At 44.7% G+C, this 18,981-nt stretch overlaps 1 protein-coding gene across 1 annotated transcript in view; it reads left to right on the top strand.

Annotated features, from left to right (window-relative positions):
- LOC146187821 (uncharacterized) overlaps positions 1-18,981 on the top strand; it is a 250,092-nt gene that overhangs the window by 75,947 nt on the left and 155,164 nt on the right. Inside the window, exon 5 of the mRNA XM_084604926.1 lies at positions 15,095-15,290. Within this exon, the coding sequence (XP_084461052.1) occupies positions 15,095-15,290 (196 nt within the window). The remainder of the gene's footprint in view (positions 1-15,094; positions 15,291-18,981) is intronic.

Below are 18,981 nucleotides of genomic sequence, written 5' to 3' on the forward strand. Positions count from 1 at the left end.
TGCAATGCCCACTTGGGCCTTTAGGGTAATAAAATGAAATGAAAATGAAATGAAATGTTCACATTAAATCACGTGAAATGGCTAGCCGAAAGCGAAAGCTCAAACCTATCGACTTGTGAAATGCGGGAGATTGGTCCAGACCTCTTGCACGTATGCTGCAATTGTCTCACCAGGGCGCACAGCAGAGACTGCCGAATCCTGGCATCAGCTGGAAAATCTACAGAAGAAATATATGTCCTCGTGATACGCCTTTTACTGACACTGTGTAAGCAGATTAAACGCGAGAAATCTGTAAAGGAAGAAAGTTACGAATATTGGTTAATGATTAATCGAACCTCGCGTGCATACCCACGTAAAATACACAAATCAAGCTACACGGCGAAGATTCCTACCAGTAATTTCCAAGCATTGCTCCATTTCCCGATGTTAGTATTCGGTTTTAAAAGCTGCATTGACAGCCGACTACGTGTTTCATTACATAAATATATTTGATACCCGGCGGCAACAACACAGGGGATACCAGCCAGACGTCCACAGTGCGCGTTAGGAGCACTGAAAATAAATGCACGGGTGGAATGCATGTTTTCAGAAACGGAGAGCACGGAATTATCGGCGCGCCATTTCTTTAGCATCACGCTGTTTAGAAGCACCTCGGCGTTTCCTTTTCTATTGCCTTTTTTTTTTTTAAGCACATTCCCCGAGGGTTTTTGAGATGCAGATGACGATCCTGGACACACAAGGTTTTGGTTCTCCAGATTTTGTGCGGTACCGTTTTTTTTTTTCCTGCCGTCTTGACAATAACGGTCCCGTACATACCACGCGAAAACGCTCGTCTTTAACACATTACCCTACTCCCGATGTTCAGATTTCACTCGGCCAACACATCACCTAAAAGAAATTACACATTGGAATCCCGCAAGCGGGAGCCAAGGGGGAGGGGGGGGGGGGGGGGGGGGGGGGCAAAAGATAACTTCTATCTCAAACATGCGGGTCTCGGACAGCATATTCCAGTCTCTGATCGATGTTGGAAAAAACGAAAACGATACTCATTGATGGTGCGCGTTACTTGGCAAGCGGTAGAAAGACGGGTTATGGTTACAGTGTTTATTATTAGCCTGCATGAATCATCCTACTGCACATAAATGCTTGTAATTCGTAAGTATTACTATTTACAAGAAAATGCTAGCCCATGTGCCATCACGCTCACGTCCGGCAATTTTATCCGGAAGAGATGACATGATACAGCGTATTCCTTCTGTTTTTTTGCCTTGGAGAAAAACTTGCATCGGCCTGTACGACATTGTAGCGGAGGATGCAATGCTTCCTAAAGCAGAGCTTCGTCTCTCCTTATATTTCGGCAGTGAATTCCATTCGTTGCTAGTTCGTAGAAAAAATCAATACGGTAAAATATTTGCGCTTGTTATTTGTCGCATTTAGTAAAAATATCTTGCTGCACTTAACGGAAAGTCCGACATCTGATATCAGGGGGAAATTATAAAACAAACGCGCCGTGTGACAAAAGTATTTGGTGAGGGAATGAACAGCAGAGTTTATCTTTTGCTTTACGCTCGAAGATCGATGTGCAAAGTCACTGGGGCAAATATCGAGTATCCTCGCACAATGCACGCGGATGCGAGAGGGAAGACGAAGAGAGAGTGGTACCAGCGAACCGAGCCAGTGCCCGATTTGTCGCATCCCTTCGACGATGCCTCCTCTCGCTTCTACCAGCTCCAAAGCTTCCCTCGGGACAGATCAAGCCGCATAGGCTATCGGGAGCGGCCTGGAATTAGGAGCAACTGGGCGTCATCCGCCGCGAGCCCGGCCTCTCGCGTGTGGGCGAGCACGCTGCCGCGCCTCCGCCTTGGGCGCCTTCCTCCGGGAGCATCAATTACCCCTGACGGATTTCCGGCCCAAGCTTCCGCAAAAGGGCAGAAAGCGCCAACGAGAGAAACGACGAGGCTTGTTATCTCGCTCAGGCGTCGAGGCGAGCCCAACGATCGGGACACCTCCCAATAGGAACAGCTTGTCTTCTCCAGTGACCCTTTGCTTCCCTCTGTGGGTATTCCTGTGTAGCCCCCTTCTCCCCTTTAGTGCTCAGTTCGAGTAGACGTGCACCATTTTGCCAAAAACGTAACCTATTGTCTCTGCCGTCCAAGGCAGTGCCGAGCTGAGAGAACGGCCGAGGCGGGCACGATAGATCTGCTGGCCCATAACTCCGGAGGCCGCGTGCTACCTTACCCGCGATCAGGCTCGGACTCTCCTTCGAGGAGAAATCTCCTTCATTGTTCTTACATCATTCGTGCCGTCTTCTCAAGATAAGTGGAGCCCCACTCCTTTCTTTTGTGTCTACACCGGCCCAGTACGCTTTCTTTGCAGACTTCTTCAGCGTCCCTTTCTTCAGTGTAACACAAATTGCCCTAGGCTACCACTTTGCACCAGGCGAAAAGAAAACGACCATCCCCAGAAGAATTTCACCAGCTCTATCACATATTTCTTCTTGTTGTACATTAATCCGGGTAATCCCGGGCAGCCCGGTGTCAAGATTGAGGCCTTGTGAAACCGGAGCATCTGCTTTCCGCAATTTACTGTTCCTCTCCCCCCCCCCCTCCCCCCCTTGCTATCGAAAACAATACCTCTGCACAAAGCTGAAGCTCTACTGGAAAACAAGGCACGCAACACCTTTACAACACCTTTGCAACGAACTTCATCCCTTAACTTAATTTTCAAGATATGTTCCCAGACTGAATTGCTTGTTTGAAAGAAGGGCTGCTGACAAGATTAAGTGGACTGCACCGATCTTTTGCGAGCTCGCTTCGTTGCAAGTTAATCCAGCTTCTCGGCGATGGCTGTCGTGATTGCCGAGCTACTCCACTACGATGTAAGCCGTGTAAACAAACAAACCGCAGCACTCAGCTTGCGTCGATGCTGGCATGAAAGCACTAAGAGAAGCTCGAGTGCATCGGTGTTTATCACCAAGGATTTCCCCGAACATATCGATCATGAACCTTCGTGGGATTAGCGCGCTCTTTACTGCGACATCCTGGAGCAGGTCGACTCTTTTACACCGATGCCTTTTTTGTTGTTTTGTTTTTGTGCCTCGTGTGAACTAACGATCTATTCCTGGAATGATACGCAAAAATATGCCCCTGTTGCGCAGTGTTGCGGAACACAGCGTCACATTTTGGCTCCGCTTGCACAGTCACCCAGTCAAATATAATAGAGAAAAGTTTCCGTTGCTACAAAAATATCTGTGCAGTTTTTGACCGCGAACCCGTTGTAACAAACATTTTTGTAGTGATGTCAGAATATTGTGGAGTTAGAAGAAAAAGCATAAGTTACTGTAGACAAGTGCAAAGTACTCCATAAAGAAACCTACATGGTAGAAGAAAATAGCGCGAGAGACGGGACAAGGAACTAGGCAACACGAGCGCCGACTAACAACTGAATGTATTTAAAGCGTGAATGTGTGAATACACTGAGTGACAGATGCGCAGGAAAACGAAGGGCCACAACGTCAACAAAAAATAAATGCCATGCTCATCATTAAGAGTTAAGATAGGCCAGCTCTTGGCGCGACAACGAAACAGAAGGTATGCTTGCGTCGTTTACATACGTCAGCACATACGAAGCTGGTCAAGAGAGTAGTGGGGAAGACTTGCCTTTCAAATGCAGCTAGCAAGTCCTGCACGTGCCTGATGAAAATTAGTTTTCATAAGCAGGTGGACCCCCTTAGATCAGCAGGGTTGTCGAGACACTTACTAGTCTCGGTTGCTGAGAGCCTGCACCAGCAGGGAAAGGCCACGAGGAATGTAACTGATGGCGATGGGGGTAGCAAGATATTCACAAGCCGTATATTCACAAGCTGTCACACTCCCTCAGAAAAGTCGCACAAAAAGTGGGAGCGAAGGTGTGTATGTCTGCCCCTGAAAGATTGTCCCGCATATGCAAGGCCACCTGTCCTGACAGCAAGGTTCGGAATAATTGCACGATTCGGCATAAAAACCCCTTTGTGCCATGCACTGAGAAAATTATATACAAAATACCGCTTTCATGCGGCAAGGCGTACATAGGGCAGTCAGGCCGATGCCTTAATGAGAGTTTAAGCGAGCACCAAATGGAAGTGAGGGATAGTGGTTCCAGCAATTTGGCGCAGCACTGCCTTAATCATAAATGCAAGCCTTGTTTTAAAGAATGAGAGGTGATTAGCAGAAATGCAGATAGATTGACAAGATAAATTATTGAGGCTACTGCAGTCGAAATAGCTGGACCTGAAAGCTATGTCAGTCATTGCCGCTGACAAACAAAGGATATGGCATTCTTGGATTCAGGGCAGTGTGCCAACCGGTGAAACGTATTTTGTTTTTGTTTACTAAGTATCCTGCTTAATCTCACAAGTACTGTTTGATCTTCATGTATACATTTTGTGAGCGTCGAATAAAACCTTAGTGAAAGTTTAGCACTTGCGTCTGCTTTAGCTGCGCTATGGAGCATAAGGCACTAGCCCGAACCCTAATCCTGTTAAGTTACAGGATTTTGTATTTATTTTTTGTCTTTTTTGCTAAACACTGAAGTGTACACCCCCGACGATCTCTTGCTGCGGCTCAAGGGGTCCCTCACTCACTGCTTTCTAGGTGCACAGAGGCTAAATGACAAAGGAGGAGGCAATAAAATGTCGACGACGGCATCACCACTCTACTTCGTATTTTGCATGCAATGCAGCATTAGCTCTGCATTGCACTACTGAATCTAATTCGTTCATAAATGATCCGTAGTTTCTCTTCCTTTTCACTGAAAACATGCCAAGTGTTTCAAAAAGAAAGTGTATAACATAAAGTGTATAACATAATATATAACATAAGGTGAGACGTCGCGGCGAGTTCAGCATGTGTTCTAGCGAAAGACGGTAGGTTTAGGGTAAGGGCAGATTAGGGCGCTCACAAAATTCCTCCAGCAGAGCGAAACGTATTTGCTCTCAGTTCCACCAAGACAATTTTCATGAAGTGTTTTTGCCTACGCACCTGGCTGCGGTGAGGGGGATTTCTGCTAGCATTTCTAACTGAAATAGTTACAGCAGTAAGCAAAGACGTCAGCGTACATCAAAAACACCCATTCGAAATCCGAGGCACATCTGCCCAAGTGTCGGCGCTTTTCGACATTACAAGCCGTACTGAACAGGGGCATGTAAAGGTTTACGCCAGATAGGGCGTGCTACGCCCACCTTCTTTTTCCGTGCTTTCCTGTACGACCAAAAACAGGTTAGAGCAAAACATGACAGAAGGAAGAGATGAAGACAAGACAATGCGATCCTGACAACTGATGCTTTTACTGAAGGACACGAAAAATGTATAGGTTCACCATCACACGTCCTATTGGCTCCCGCAGATGTCAGAAGGATATGCCCTTATCGCTGAAAAACAGATGTATGTTTACCATGAGCAAACAAAAAGCTGATAAATATCAGCGATTCTCTAAAAGCAATTAAAACACAAAGGAACGAGGTGTGAAGGGCCAAATTAACATGTTTAATGGGAAATGAAGGGACGAAGCAACATGAAAATTCATTAAAAAAGACTGAAAGCTACATAACGCAAGCTTAATACAGGTAAAATTTTAAAACGTTTCACAATTTCTTCATACCACACCTGAACAGACAGCCAAAAACAGAAATCCGACCAGGCAGAAGTTAATATTCCTACAGTTCTGTTAGACATAAACATAAAAGTGACGTCTCTCATAGCCTGAGTCGCTTTGGGACGTTAAACCCCACAAACCACAAACCAATAAACATAAAGCTTAGCTCTCCTTTGCCTCCCTGAAAAAGTAGACGGAATCGAAAAGGCAATTGACTTGCTTTCGGATGAGTTCAACAAGTTCAAAGAACGACTCGGTGCCCAAGAGAAGGAAACAGAAGAGCTCAATGTTCGAGTTACAGTGCTGGAAAGCAACTAGGCTGGGTCTGATTTGACCGCGATCAAGTATAGTGTTAATGACCTGGAATGGCGTAGTCGGCGTTTAAACCTGAAATTTCGTGGTGTTATTCATAGTGAATAGGAAGACCTACTCGCTAAGATTAATGAAGTGGGTGGCGAGTTTTCTCTTGAACCACTACTGCAAGATGATGTCATGACCATGCATACACTGCCCGCGAAAAAGGGCAGACCTCCCATCATTCTTGTCCGATGTTCTCGTCAGGAGTTGAGAGACAAATGGTTCGCCAAAAGGAGAGCCTTCCGTGATGTAGACAGCTCTGTCTTGGTCAAACAGAACATGACCAAGTATTCGCGAGACCTCCTTGGAATCGTGAAAGAGCCGGCGAAACGATTCGGCTTCAAATTTGCTTGGCATGTCAATGGCAAAATATTGGTTAGAAGGAAGGAAGGGGACTCCGACTTTGCCATTCGGTCAGAGAGTGACCTTGCTCTGCTAGTCCAATTACTCGCCGCAAAATGAAAACTAAATATGGAGTATCACGAATTACTACTTCCCCATAAAGTAAACAGTTGCTTCGACTTAAATAATTTCTCTGCGTAACAAGTTTGACGACTTCTCATATTTTGTTGACAGTCTGCAGCACAATTTTAATGCAATTCTGCTAACTGAAACGTAGGATGTATGCGATGTTGACTTTGTGAAACTGCCCGGATATGATCCTTGTTTCCTGAATCGCCCTTCTCGTGGAGGGGGTGTTGCCATTTACGTAAAGAACAGTGGCCTTCAAAGCGAAGTATTATACCTCAGTTCTCTATAATGAGCCCTGACTGTGAAATGCTCGCGCTGAAGACTGCGGACAAAAAGGTTTCTGTTGTTTACAGGCCGCCTGATGGCGGCCTGTAAACGACAGAAACCAAGATAAGTTCTTAACATCTTGACAAATTTCTTGATTTTGCCTCTGAAGTCCAATAATCTGCTTTTATTCGTGGTGACCTCAACATCAATACACTTGAACCTTCTACTATCAATCGCCAGTTGAATCACACAACAAATCTTATCACTACACCCACAAGGATAACACCGACGTCAATCAGTACAATTGACCTTTCTATAGTAGACAATGTCTCCCCCATTATTTCTGCTGGTACTATTGCTTGTGACCTTAGTGACCACTGTGCCAATTTCGTATCCGTACCACATGGCTACCCACCACGTTACGCACAACCAAATAGTCTTGCTTATCAATGTATAACTAATTTGACACTTGCCCAATTTCGCGAATCTTTGCGCGTTGCACATTGGAACTGTGTCCTTGCCTGTTCTTCTGTTGATGAATCTTATGAGCTCTTTTTAAGTGCTTTGAAATATATTTACTATACTTGTTTTCCTTGGAAAACAAAGAAATGAAATACGAAACTCCGTAAACCTTGGGTGACTCCAATACACTTCAAAATGATGAATCATGAGTCTAGGCTCTTCGAACGTTTTATGTCCACTCGGAACCCTGAGCACCTTACAGCTTTCAAAAAATACCGCAACAAGTTAACTAACGAACTGCGAAGATCTAAATCTTCCTATCAATCGCGTATCTTCACTAGCAGGAAAGGTCCGAAATCATTTTGAAAACTTTTAAATGAATCGTTTCTAAACAAGAATAAAAATACGCACTTAGGTCAGCTTGTGATCGATGGCTTGCCCTATTACCGCTCATTGCTGGCAGAAAAATTCAGTGACTTCTTCACAAGCTTTACATGCAGTGGTTCCGCGGTCGAAGATCTTCGGTTTCTCGAAAATACAGGTTTAGAGACTTTCGCTTTTCATTTAACGACCAGTGTGGAAGTTTTTAGCGTTATAATGATCCTAAAAGCTACAAGTTGCACCGGTTTCAATGGCTTCCAAATTAAACCGGTTGAATTTGTTGCGAATCTCTTAGCACCACGCTTAAGCTACATCTTTAACTTGTCGCTCACATCAAGAATATTCTCTTCATGAATGAAATATACAAACGTAACTGTTATTTTCAAAGGAGGCGATAGAAACAAGATTGCAAACTATAGGCCAATTTATATTCTTCCTGTTTTTTCAAAGCCTCTTGAAAAAGTAATGCTCAAGAGAATCGACGGGTTCTTTTCTAAACATGCCTTAATAAATGCCAGTCAGGTTGGATTTCGAAAGGGCAAGTCCACATTATCTGCTTTACTCTTGCAAAAGGAAATTATTTCAAATAATATCGAAGGTAAAAGTTTGACCCTTGGTATTTTCATCGATTTTACCAAAGCTTTCGATGTTCTTAATCATGAAATACTACTCTGTAAACTTGAAAGCTATGGTGTCCGTGGTCTTTCCCTCCAACTCTTTCATTCTTATTTAAACATGCACCAGCAGGTCGTTTCGGCCGATAATCAGAAGTCTAGCTGCTTTTCATTGAATGTGGTGTCCCGCAAGGTAGCCTTCTCGGCCCGTTCCTCTTTAATGTCTATTCTGACGACCTGGCTAGCGTAGCCTATCATACAAGTTGTATTCAGTACGCTGACGACACAAGTGTTTTTCTTAGGGGCTTCTTCTGTCGATGAACTAATCAATAGTGCAAATCTGGTTTGTGCTCTTCACAAATGTTCCGCAGCTAATGGTTTGGTAGTTAACTCCAACAAGACCAAAGCAGTCTTTTTTCGTCCCCTTAGTAAACAATTACAGTAAACAATACTCTGCATCTAGAAAATAACATTATTGAAATTGTAGACAAGTTCTAATCGCTCGGTGTTGTATTCGACTCTCGCATGAGGTGATCTGACCATATAATGCATATTGAAAGCAAGCTTACTAGATCTGTTGGTTTCCTCTCAAGACTGCGGAACGAATTTTTCCCAAAGCATAATCTCCTTATTTATCACGCTATAATTCAATCACACATAAACGACTGTCACCTCGTTTGGGGTACAACATCCAAAACAAATCTAAACATCATACTCGGTCTCCAAAAGAAGGCAGGTAGACTGATCTCTGGTGCATGCTACGTTGCCCACACAGAAACATTATTTCTGCATTATAGGATTCATCGTGTGCGTACCATGTTTCAGTATCGTCTACTTCACTGCCTTAAATTGCCACCTCAATGCTTAACTGACTTCTTGAATATATCTGGACTTAAGCCTTACGAAAAAACCTTATACACCAGAAGTAAACAAATATGGAACGTTCCTCGAACGAGGACGTTATACGGTAACCAGAGCCTTCGTTTTATTTTACCATGCATATTAAATCATTATAGCATACACAACCCAAACATCTTTACCGCCTCAATTAATGACTTTAAGCTATATTTTATCAATTCCGCACTGTCTCTGTACTTTCCGTTCCTTGCCTTAAACATTATCATAAGAATAGTAACTTCACTTTCATTACGTTTTGCCACGTTTCCACCATACTGTTGCATTATTGTGGGCCGTTAATTTACTGTGCTAGTTTTTTATTGAGAAAGCAATACTACTTGCACTTTCAGCCTTTGTCGTGGCGCGGCGGTGCCACCATTGACCTTAGTTGACCTCTGTGTGACGTCATGTGTGACATCACGCTGAAGAGAAGGGCGACCGACTCGCGCCGTCGCAAGCCGCGGCGGTGCCACCAGCAGCGCCGAACTCCGGCGCTCTCCGCTAGGAGCGCGATTGTGGCGTTACGCTGAAGAGATTGGGCTCGACTCACGTCGCTTGAAAGCAGTAGCTGTGCCAATAACCAGCGGCTTAATATTGCTTCGCAGCGATGCCGCCTACCACTAGGGAAGCTCGTCGTAATGCGCGTAAAAGAGAGCGGCGAGCTACAGGGACAGAGGAAGAGCGTGAAACAAGACTCGCTAAGCGACGTGCCCAGTATGCGTCTCGGCGAGAACGTGCGAGTTCTTCAGTGGATGATGGGACTGATTCGCTCAGTGTTGTCGACAGTGAAGATGGAGCCAGCTGTAGTTTTAGCAGTGACAAACGTTGGAACTTGACTAAACGGCTGCGACAAGCCCATGAAACCCAGGAAGAACGACAGGAGCGGCTTCAGAAGGAAAGTCGTTCTGAAGACTTAATCGCCAAAGTGAGGTCACGGTTGTCACATTGAACGTGAGATCCCTTGCTGCGCATCAACACGACATAGCCACAGATACACTCTTAATGTCGGCCCATGTGCTAGTATTCACTGAGCCAGTGTGCTCTGGGGGATACTCCCATCTGCATACCTGGGTTCAATTTTGTCGGGGGCGGGCTAGGCGCGATAACCAAAGTAGAAACGCAGGGGTATGCATATACGTAAGGCAACCCTTGGAAGCAACTGTAGTGACACCCCCAGTGCCTACCGAAGATGGGGAAGACGTGTGTGTTGAAGTGATTGCTTTGGACTTAGTTGTGGCTGGTGTCTACATCTCACCGCAAACAGGAGACGATGCTGCACTCAAAACCTTCGCAAACGGCCTGCCGAAGCGCACTGATAAGAGAATGCTCATATGCACTTGTGATTTCAATAGAAGAGACCCCAAATTCATCGAGGCCTTGGACGAACAATACTACCTCCAGCTATGCCCTCAGCAGCCAAGATCAACTACTCAATGGGGGAGCAGTTTGGACTTGGTCGCCTACAGAAATGCAGACCGGTATTCAATAAGAGAGATACAAGTGAAGAGTCACTTCTTCACGGACCACCGAAGTGTGTTTATTGGCTTGAATAGAAGCGATGAACCACTTTAACAATGTGTCTCTTGTGTGACTAGTGTGTACCTTGGATTTACCAGGACACTTACCATGAGTGCCAAGCATGCCGTTGTAGCCAGTGCAGGAACAGCAGTTCTACAGTCTGCATTAACATCACCAGCAACCAAGTATATCCTCACAGCCGCAGCGATTATAGTTTCACTACTATTTGTACCTAGAATATCCAAGTGATCACCACAGCAGCACAAGGTATACAACAAGTTCCACACAAGCAGCACAACAGCACGACTATCACGTGAGCGAGGGTGTAGCCATGGGTATTGCTTTCGCAATTTCCCGGCTTAACAAAGTTGAGCCACAGCCATTTTTAATTTGCTGCTTCATTTGTATATATGTGCTCTTTCTGTGCTTCATAACTTTCATGTTATATATGTCGCCTTAATGTCACACGTCTTGTTGCTCTGCCATTACTGGGCCTCGGGCATCTCTCAAGCTATCGTTGTAGCTTGTCGACCGAGGCCCATTCCCTGTATATTACTGGAAATATTTTTTTTTTTTTCAATTTACAATTTTTTCAAAAATAACCTTGGTGAACCATCAAAGTGACCAGCCTGAATTGATAACGAAGCAAAGATAACAGGTTAAAATGTAATAAATGTCGAAAACAGAAATGAACACAAACCAGCGTATGTCCTTCGTAAGTCGGCTTCATCCTTTGACTACACCATTTGCTTCAGAACAATTGTTTTCTTGTCCTTTGTTGAGGCAAATATTTTTAGAAAGCCTTCTTTCGTCGCATAATAACAGAATAGAAGTGCCACTAACACAATTTCGCCTTCATTTCAAATCAAAAAGGCTTCTATGAGCACATGGTCATACGTTTATTGTTTATTGAATACCTGCATCGCCCGTAGGGCATTACAGCAGGGAGCTGTAAACGTTAGCTGTGACTTTACATATTATTTCAATGCATGGTAAAAAGAATCGGTAATCGAAATATACACGGTGCTTGATGGCAAACTGCTCAAATCTCACACACTTCTAAAAAAAAGTTCCGCAAGGCGTCAGCCTTAAAAAAAAAATCCCTGACCTTCAAATTGTAGTCCAGTCGCTTATATTCGTGGTCCAGTCGATATATAATTTTGTTTTTGGATATACTTTTCGCGGTTGATGCCTGTTTTAGAGTTATAAATGTTTTTAATAAGTTTTAATCTAGCATTTCGTCTATGGCGCTTTAGCTCTGTCATTTAGGTTCATGATTGCTTTCTGTCATGCTAAGTTTCCGGCTTCAGCAGCCTACAACTACAGTTTGTTCGAGAATTGGTTTGCGTAGGCGCGATTCACAACCCTTACATTACAGCGGTAGATTGGATCCCGTTCTAGTGCCTATCGAGCATTCGTGTTAACTAAACTTTCATTTCATCAGCGCCCCGTTTGACCAATGCAGATCCTGCCCCATCTGAGATGAACATGAAAAACAACCCCTTCATTACCTTCTACGTTTTTGTTGCCATGCTTTGTCCCAAAGGTACATTCTTTTTGCTTTTCAGCGTTTACGCGAGAACACAGGGCGGCCAATTTAGACGGGCAGCGAAATCAATGGACACTTTGTACTTGGCGGCTAAGTTTTGAGGTTGTGAGTTACTAGGTGGCAGTAGGTAATAGCCACCAACCTACCTACTTCGCTATCGGGGTTAGACGGCCTAATCTTGTTTTATGTGTTTAAGAAGCGACTGAACAACTCCCGTCAGGACTGACTGAAGGAAGCTTTCACTGTCATGTCCAGCAATTTGTAATTGAAAGCTCAACTGCATGGTGCGACAGCATGACTTTACAATTGCTGCTTGTTAACTAATTGCTGCTTAACTTTTTCGAGTGCATCGGCTCCTAAGATAAAAATTATTTTGGCATGTGGGCGGTACATGCAGCATAACTGATCCCCAGCTATTGATATTCTAAAACCTCCAACTTATAACAAGTGGGCTGTTCTTGGGTAAATTCTAATCGTTTCCCATGATCAATAATTATCATATGATTCTCATTAGATACGCTTAGGAATGATTGTCTTTTTGTTTGTTTAAAAGAATGAAAAAATTGTCTGCCAACCTGATCGCCTTCAAAATCCTTTATCTAACTGCTTGTCCACCCTTCGATCTATCATTGACAGGAAAATGTACGTAAGAATCCGAGAAATGCATGAGACTATACATATCCCTTTCTTCTGAATGAAAAATTCGTCTCCAATATGTATCACTGTACCTTTCAGGTAAACGGGTTCAATCCGAACCGCCGCCGGCTGTTCGATGGAGGCGAAACGGAGTTGTGACCGTGTGCTGGCGATGTTAGTGCACATTTAAGCACCCCAGGTTGTCGAAATTTCCGGCGTTCTCCACTATGGCGTTTCTCATAGCCTGAGTCCCTTTAGAGCGTTAAATTCCATAAACCAAACCAATCGAACTAGCCTTTGAGGTAAAATTCTAGCAATGATATACAATTGTATGGTGAAACACCAGCTGTATTATCAGAGGGCGTGATCTTGTTCTCTTCAGTGCATTCTTGAACAGCTATGAACAATTCCTTCTGCGAAACGCAAAAAAAAAGATCGTTTGCGTTAACAGAAAAGAAATACCCGACCGGCTCACTACCTCGAAGAAAATGTATTATTTTCAAAGCGTTCCTGGTAGCGAATGGATCCCTAAGTACCAGTTGGTTATGATTCTTCGAAAGGTACTGACTAACAAGGCTCTGCCAACACCCTCGCTCATTTACTATGCATCGAAAAAGCACAGTTTTTGTCCAACGTGTAGAGCCCAGAAGGTCTGCTTCTGAGCCACTTAGTGCGGCTTGCAATGCATTTCCGGTGTTCCGAATACCTTGATAGTAAAAATAATTTTTTCCTACCCTCTCTACGGGGGAGGGCCTTCATTTATGCTAAATTAGCGCCCTTACACGGCTCCGGAGTAGACCACCTGGGTTCTGCATTGGGGCAAGGACTGCACTTAATCTTTATGAGCTTTATCCGTTAAAAAAAAAAAAAGACTCACCTTGCAGTCACTTATAGACTTTACTAGTCTTTTCAGATTCAGTTGATTTCAGAGGGCGACGGCCTTTGACTTCGCCCCGGTAAGGTGTATACCAGCGGCTTAATGTTGTTGTTTTTTCTACTGCCCGACAAGCCTTCTCTATATAATCCCCTTATCACCACCAGAAATCTTCCGCCCTTATCTGCTTAAAACAAAGGACGTTCTTATCGAAGTACTTAACCATGATGTTGATGGTAGACTCAAAGCCAGTCCTTCTCTGCGAAGACTTGCTCGAGAGCACGTCCACTCCATCCAGCAGACATCGCTCACGACCTTTCGCTGGTGCTTTCCCTGCCGCACGCGTGTTCAGAGAAAGGAGCTTTTGTGGCTCTCTTCCAGCGCTATGTCATAAAGCTCATGGCAGAGAAACACACATCAAGAAAAATAAATCAGGCAATAAGAAGGCATGAAAGAGATCATGTCACAAGAAAGATCAATTTTGCGTACATATCTGAAACACGTTTTTGGTAACCTAACGAGGAAAAGTACTTGTGTTGTTTATTCATTGCAAAGGACGGCAATGCAGTGCTCTCTTAGGGAGCAAAGTGAGGGCAGGAGGGGAAAGAAACCGAAAGTAGCACAGAGCGCGATCTGATGTAAGACAACGCGATCTGGCGGTGCAGGTACCTTGAGCAGCGCGGGACCTATTTATTTATTTCATAATTATTGCTGCAGGGTATCCTCTCTCCAGGCACGGGTGAGCACAAAATAAAACAATAAATACTAACTACACAAAGATACCTTCAACAGACATATGATCATACAGAGGTTAAATTTTGCACATACATATCACACAACACATTACACTGTTCTCACACTCGAGGCTCTGAAATTAGAATGAAGCGATGATGGCGATGAGACAATCGAACAGCGGTCTTTCTCCTATTTTTTAAGAGTACTACAGGACCGTGTACTATTTGGTGTGGGTTGCACGTAGATTTAGTTAAGGCTGCATTCATCAGCGTGCCTATGCAGTTTCTCCAGCGAAGTTTGGTTGCAAAAGAATGCATTTTGCCGTGAGCACGCCTCACGAGTTTTAAGCAAGTTCCACCGAGTAAAGCCATTCACGTTTTAGTAGATGGGTGCCACTGAAATGGGACGAGAAAGAAAGGCGTTCCTTGCAAGTTCGAATCAAGTATTGCTCTATTCATTGCGCAGGGAGCGTTTTTCCAACGATGTACCTTGACATCGGACTTTCTGGTTTCAGCGGAAACTTTTGAGTATAGCCATTGAGAAAGCAGGGAAATATTCATTGTCTCGTCTCCGCCCTCCAATGGGGTCTATTTCCGTTTTTCTTTTTAGAATTTTTCGTGGACGGTACGTACTTGTCTTTCTAATCCAGAACAGGAAACCTGGTATAATACCAAGTGCCTAATTTCGTTGTCTTTCGTGCAGCGGACGAGGATGACCGCTGCAACCGGACCGTAGACATATACCAGGGTGTGGAGAGCCCGCCGGTGACCGACCGCAACCGGGGCCGCCCTCTTCACTGCACCTACCGCATTCGTGTGAGGCCCGCCCGGGACGACTGGGTTGTCTTCGTCCGTTTCATCCGGCTACGCGTCGGGGAACCCTCTGAAGACCGCCAGAGGTGAGCACAATTTCTAAGCAGTCCGGCAACACAGAGGGGCTCCCATGAAAATGTTTATTTATTACTCGTGACGCGGAGTTTTAGACGCCTTTGTTATATTGTAAACGCCTATCGTATATGCATGTGATGTGCTGTAGCGCTTGAGCCTTATGGTTTGAATTCCGGTGCTGCCAAGATTCTCCACCTTTAAGAAGGCTGGACCTTGGATGCCTTGACCCATGGTGAGCAAAGGCGAGGTCCACTGCGTCTCTTCTGGTCAACGTAAGCAGCATCACAAAGTCTTTTCTTTTGTAGTAGCACTTTTCTACCATATTCTACACGAATATACGTTTTCCTCTGCGAAATAGATCAGTGAGTACATAGAGACTCAGAAACGTGATTTTGAGACCTGTGGAGTCTGATCATAGCACATCGCCGCAGCGTTTCTTTAGTCTTATGCCGCTGTCAGCCTGCGCTGCTTTTCTAAGCATGGCACCATCTAAAGACGGTGCATGCATGTGCGTCGATGACTACAGATCAACACCGTGTTTACAAACAAAGGGGGCTCTCGTGACGCCGCAGCAAACTGGGCGTGAAACGTAGGCCTAACGCCTATACAGAAGCGTCAGCCCGGGACGTCAATGGCGATGTGGCGGCGCTGGCGACAGCAGGAGTTTTCGGGGTGTAGGCAAAAACCCGCGCCGTCTGCATTGGATGCGCGGCGCTTGCTGTGTTTTCGAGCATAATTCTTGATGTTCCTACAAGCTGTGGTGCGGTTGATTGCCCTCCGAGGCACAGAAAAGAAAATGGCATCTGTTTTCACGTTTCTTGCGGTCGGATAAAGATATGAGAGCAAAGGGCAGCGGCATTGACTGTGACAAGTAGACCCTTCTGCGACGGATTGCCTTCGCGGCTAACGTGCGTTGCACTTCTGCATTAGAACTTGATCAGTTAGTTTGCAACTCTCAATTTACGTGGTCGCTGTTCGGTCGCAAGACGAAGAGCGCAAATAGCAAACGCCTGCATCTTGTGCACATTTTTTTGTATATACTATCAAGTCATAAGAAGTTTTGACCCGATATTCCGTGTGCGTATAAGGCGCGCTGTGACTCCCATTCACCTGCGCAGTACTGTCCGTGTATACGCGTGCACAGCAAAGAACGCAAAAGCTGCTGCGAAGGTAACTGCAGTTATCTCGAGTGGTCACTCCAGTGCGATAATGCCGAAACGTGCAGGCCCGGTCTCATAGCTTTTCTGTTTTCACTCTCGCGAGTTTAAACGAGTGAATCTTCATTACCGATCCTAGAAAGGGAGTAAGCATCGTTAGTATCCCGGCAATGTCACGCAGCGTTATTTCTCAGGTTAATAAATTTTCGAAATTTTCGTTTGAAGAACCCGACGAATGTATGAAATATCCACGTACAACCTAGCTCGAGCAGGATATTTGTGTTCCGTATATGGAGTGAATTTGACAATGAGGGGTGCAAAATAAGCAGAATTAGATGATGCGCCTTTGAATAAAAATGTTCCAAGTATATTAAAAAAAGATCAGCAGATCGCTTAAATTTTGCTGCAAGCCATCGTGGAGAACGTTGCATTTGCGCTCGTGCACCTTTCCTATAGAGCAAGAACAAAGTGAGAGCATATGTATATATTAACCCGTGAATGACCTTGGCACGTCCTATATACGATGAAAGAGACGTGAAACGTTTTTTTGTTTGTTGATCGACCAGGATAAAACAAGTTGGCAGCGCAGTATCGGTTGATGTTACAAAGAACTAAAATATTGAGTCCTTGTTATTCAAATAAATTGTATGACTTAAGTTGCTGGTACAGTGAGCTAAAAATATGATTTCTAGTTTACTATAGTTGCCGGTAATATTGTTTTTTAGAGTGAAGGTGCTTGGAGCAGCAGAATTAAAGCCCATCAAAAGAGTCGTCATATGAAAACACACTTCCAGTCATGCATATCGTTGTCCGCCTTTCTTGCGCTAGCAATAGGCCCGGGAGTTGAACAGTGTTGACTATTAGTTTTTCTTATACATTGCGCTATCTTATTTTCATTTAACTTAATCAGCCAATACAGCCGCCCACTGTAGACGCGCGCTGGTGAGGTCACAGCGAAGGAAGCCAATGCAGCTCTTCACCGAGTAATTCCAGCAGTATTCGGCTGAAAAAGTGCTGAAGTGAAGTATGCTCCAGGCATAACCCAAACCATTTCTACGCACAAGTGCAGAATAATCGCACGCGCGAACTGGTTTCGAAGGCAGCGTCGCTTGGCTCAGTGTAGGCACGCTGCGTTTTTGCATACACCCTATGTCGCTGCCGATCGCAGCGCCACCTTTGTTTACAAACATGACGCTTGCCTATTGGAATACATGTAAGCGAAAGATTTAAAGGGATTTTACTAATTTCACGGAGCACCTATGGCGTCATGCTTTGGTGCAGAGGGACCATGAACATCCTAGAACAGATTGTTAAAGCATGAACACCCATTTCAGAAGCGCAGTATTTTTGGAAAGACCGCTGAACATATGTGCATGGTCCTTGGAACAACTTGATAGTCTGACGTCCCCACGCTCTTCCCCACAGAGAGGGCTGTCTTCTCTCGTAATGCATGCAGCGGTGGCGCTGCATGCAGTCGGAGCGTATCGGAGCGTAGTAGGCTGCATCGCCGCCGTCGCGTTGCTACGCGCCGGCAATGCTGCGGTTGGTCGACGTTGCTGGTATCGTGTTCCTTTTACTTGTCGCAACGGGAACGCTTTAAACCATGCTTGCTATGCGTAGTTTTCTCAAGCTGCGTTACCGTCGACAACAAAGCGAATGTTGAACGCCCTTTGTGCAACCAGCTCAGCAGAAAACGTCATGCTCGTTCACGTGCGAACAGCGCCGACTGCAGCTCGTCATCCGCTCCGAACGGTGAACAGGTGCATTAGGAAATTAAAACCATTCCTGACGACGCGAACGGCGAGCAATGCGGCTTGAAGCACGCACAAAATGAATGAATGAATGAATGATCGGCGCATGTATCTGGCGGCGAAAATTAACAGGAAGGCTGAACAAGTGAAAGCTGAGGGACTAGACGAGAAGCCTGTCTCCAGGTAGAAAGGAAACAAAGGGAGAAGCCGCGGGGCTCCGAGCTGTGAGATTTTAGAAAAATGGCAGCAAGTTGAACTAAAGAGTTATAATAATACGTGAGAAACGAAATAGATAAAGCAAAAAAGGAAGGAGGGATAAAGAAGCGCAGTTGAGAAAAGAGGGAAAGGGCTAATTCTAAGATGCATAGTGCATACGGCATTAAACAAAAACGCTGTAACCAGCTGTACGGGGTCCCAAATTCTAGATATATTGGGCTTTGGTTTCGGAAAGGTCAATTTTCAAATAGACCAACAACACAAGAACTCGGTATAATTCAGTTAAAAACTTGAAAGATATGGCTGGCCAAGCGGTCATCAGTTAATAGGCAGTATATACTAATTACTGAAACATGTATGCATACACCTTACATTGGACAGATTGTCACTCTCGATCGACACCTTTCATTCATGCACCTGCATGCCATTTTTTTTCCTCAAATATTATCTCTACCGCTTAGCCGAAAGAAATGCGGTGTTCAAACGGCACTGGCAATATTCAATTTCAGTGCAACAAGTTAACTTGATTTATTAAATGACTTTTGGAAGGACCGCTAGAACGATTTCACCTGAAAAAG

This window comes from Amblyomma maculatum, chromosome 5 (assembly GCF_055883805.1).
Source record: "Amblyomma maculatum isolate TAMU_Amacu chromosome 5, ASM5588380v1, whole genome shotgun sequence".
NCBI classification, from domain to species: domain Eukaryota; kingdom Metazoa; phylum Arthropoda; class Arachnida; order Ixodida; family Ixodidae; genus Amblyomma; species Amblyomma maculatum.